Source organism: Nymphaea colorata, chromosome 4, assembly GCF_008831285.2.
Source record: "Nymphaea colorata isolate Beijing-Zhang1983 chromosome 4, ASM883128v2, whole genome shotgun sequence".
NCBI lineage: Eukaryota > Viridiplantae > Streptophyta > Magnoliopsida > Nymphaeales > Nymphaeaceae > Nymphaea > Nymphaea colorata.
Window position 1 is genome coordinate 24,738,135 of NC_045141.1, and position 2,162 is coordinate 24,740,296.

The window sequence follows — 2,162 nt, forward strand, 5'->3', positions numbered from 1 at the left end:
TATCCATCCGCAACTATCCCTAAAACATTGACTTATATATATATATATATATATATATATATATATATATATATATATATATATATATATATATATATATATATATATATATATATATATTACAGTTTGTTTTCCTTCTTGTCCGTACGGAAGATCAATTGCAAAAGTAAACCCTTGAGACAACAAATGCTGTTCCGCAGATTCAAAGCCACCACAAGAGAGAGAGAGAGAGAGAGAGAGAGAGAGAGAGAGATCCTGATCTCATGGATAACTTCGATCCGACGGACAACTTCATGAATGTTGAGACAGAAGCAGAGGAACGAGATGCACCTGAAGCAGGCATCAACCTAATGGGATCGTTCCCCTTCCTGCCTTTGGACGGCGCCTTCGACATAAACTCGTGCCTTCCTCAGACTCCCTTCTACGAGGCGCCTTTCGCCGACTTGGGCAGTCAGCAAATCGGCTGCTCCTCCTCCGAGCAGGAAGGAGGCGGCCACCACCAACACGACCATGCACAGCCCCTCCTCTCGTCCCCTACCAATTTATCTGGAAGCGAACCTTCGAGGTCTCTTGTCTCCGAGAGAAAGAGGAGAGGGAGGATGAAGGAGAAGCTCCTTGCTCTCAGATCGTTGGTGCCCAACATAACCAAGGTCTCTTCTTTATGCCATTTTAGTTCTTTGGTTTGTGCGTCCTCTTGTTGTCATCTGTTGCTGCAGCCTTACAGCAAAAAGAAGAACAAGACATCTGTTTCCTGAAAGAATGATAAGAAGTAATGAGTTAACTTTGCCGAGTGCAGATGGACAAAGCTTCAATAATTGGAGATGCCACGGCTTACGTGCAAGAGTTGCAAAAAGAAGCAACGAAACTGTCCGAGGAAATTGTACAGCTAGAGTGTTGTTTAGAAGGTGGAGAAGGACGTCGCTGTGAACTTGATTTCGATACTCCGAAACAAGTTACTGACAGTGAGGAATCTTTACCTTGTAGGATATTACAGGTACTTGGTATTTTCTCTCTCAAGAAGCTTGAAAATGCATACCTTCAATTGCTTCATGTTCTCTTACATACCAAATCTTGAAACAGAGAAAAGCCGAAAAAAAAAGAAATCGTTGATCAGAAGATGTAATGACTCATAAATCGGTGAAGATGCCGTAATGTTGTGAAAGTCGAGGTTCTAAAGTCCAGAGATATTGATGAAGGAAAGACAGACCCTAAACTTCATTTCACTTGATCATTGCTTCGTTGCTTGATTCATTACCATCTTTGATCGCTGCCACAAATTCAGTCGTTCACCATTGCTTCTACTTATAATTCCTTATTCCAAGTACTCACTCACCAAAATCTCAACTTATTTATAAAAGCACCACTGCCCGATTAAGAAACCATGCTCTGCATTCTTAGGCTAGCAGCTGACTCCTCTGTAATTTCATATCTGAATCGCCAGCAAATAGGAAACATTAACCAATAATGGCGGGAAGTTCTTCTGTCATCTGGCCTTTACTTTCCTTTTCTTCAGCGTCGTATGCTACTACTCCTAAATCTCAACGCAATGCACAGATATACTGCTGCAAATCATGCGCAGGAAATTGTTTCCTGCAACAAGAAATAAGAGCGTCTATCATCTTCACCACCATCTTCTCTTCTTCCTTTTTTCTTTCCCCAAGGTATATACATTTTACGTAGCCATTTTTCTTGCAGTACCTTCATCCGAAAAATCTCAATCCATTTCCGCAGATGACACATCTAAGTGATTATTATTGAGAACACCTTTTGTTTGGTGTGCTTAGATTGAAAGAAAATACATAGATGAAGAATTCCTCGTCCAGTACTACTACTACCCATTTATTCCTCGTACAATTGTACTTTAAGATGCTATTGGTACTACCATTGTTGTGAAGGTGCTGCATTTAATTAGTACTGGCATATTTAAATGGTTAATTTTCTGATATAAATTTTCATGCTCAATATGACTTGCTATTAATTTGGTTGGCTACTAATATGTTTTTCAAGTGCCTAGTTAATGCACTGTGCACTTGCCCTATATACAGCCAGTTTTTCCTTTTTTCATTTATTGGACTTCCGGATAATTTTTATGGGGCGAATTAACTTATTTAGTAAATGAAATCCACCATCGATCAAGCTTTCAACAAATTAACATCAGAATC

At 39.6% G+C, this 2,162-nt stretch overlaps 1 protein-coding gene across 1 annotated transcript; it reads left to right on the forward strand.

Annotated features, from left to right (window-relative positions):
- The first annotated feature begins 263 nt into the window (after positions 1-263).
- Positions 264-1,865, forward strand: LOC116253281 (transcription factor bHLH13-like). The gene is made up of 3 exons (XM_031628044.1): positions 264-650; positions 797-994; positions 1,785-1,865. The coding sequence occupies exons 1-3, from the start codon at positions 264-266 to the stop codon at positions 1,863-1,865; spliced, it is 666 nt and encodes a 221-aa protein (XP_031483904.1).
- Positions 1,866-2,162: the final 297 nt, after the last annotated feature.

Bases quoted from the DNA above. Each gene is read 5' to 3' on its own strand.
- LOC116253281 (XM_031628044.1), top strand. From the start codon at position 264: ATGGATAACTTCGATCCGACGGACAACTTCATGAATGTTGAGACAGAA. The intron at 651-796 runs GTCTCTTCTTTA...TGCCGAGTGCAG, and splicing joins TGGTGCCCAACATAACCAAG to ATGGACAAAGCTTCAATAAT. The intron at 995-1,784 runs GTACTTGGTATT...TGGTGTGCTTAG, and splicing joins TACCTTGTAGGATATTACAG to ATTGAAAGAAAATACATAGA.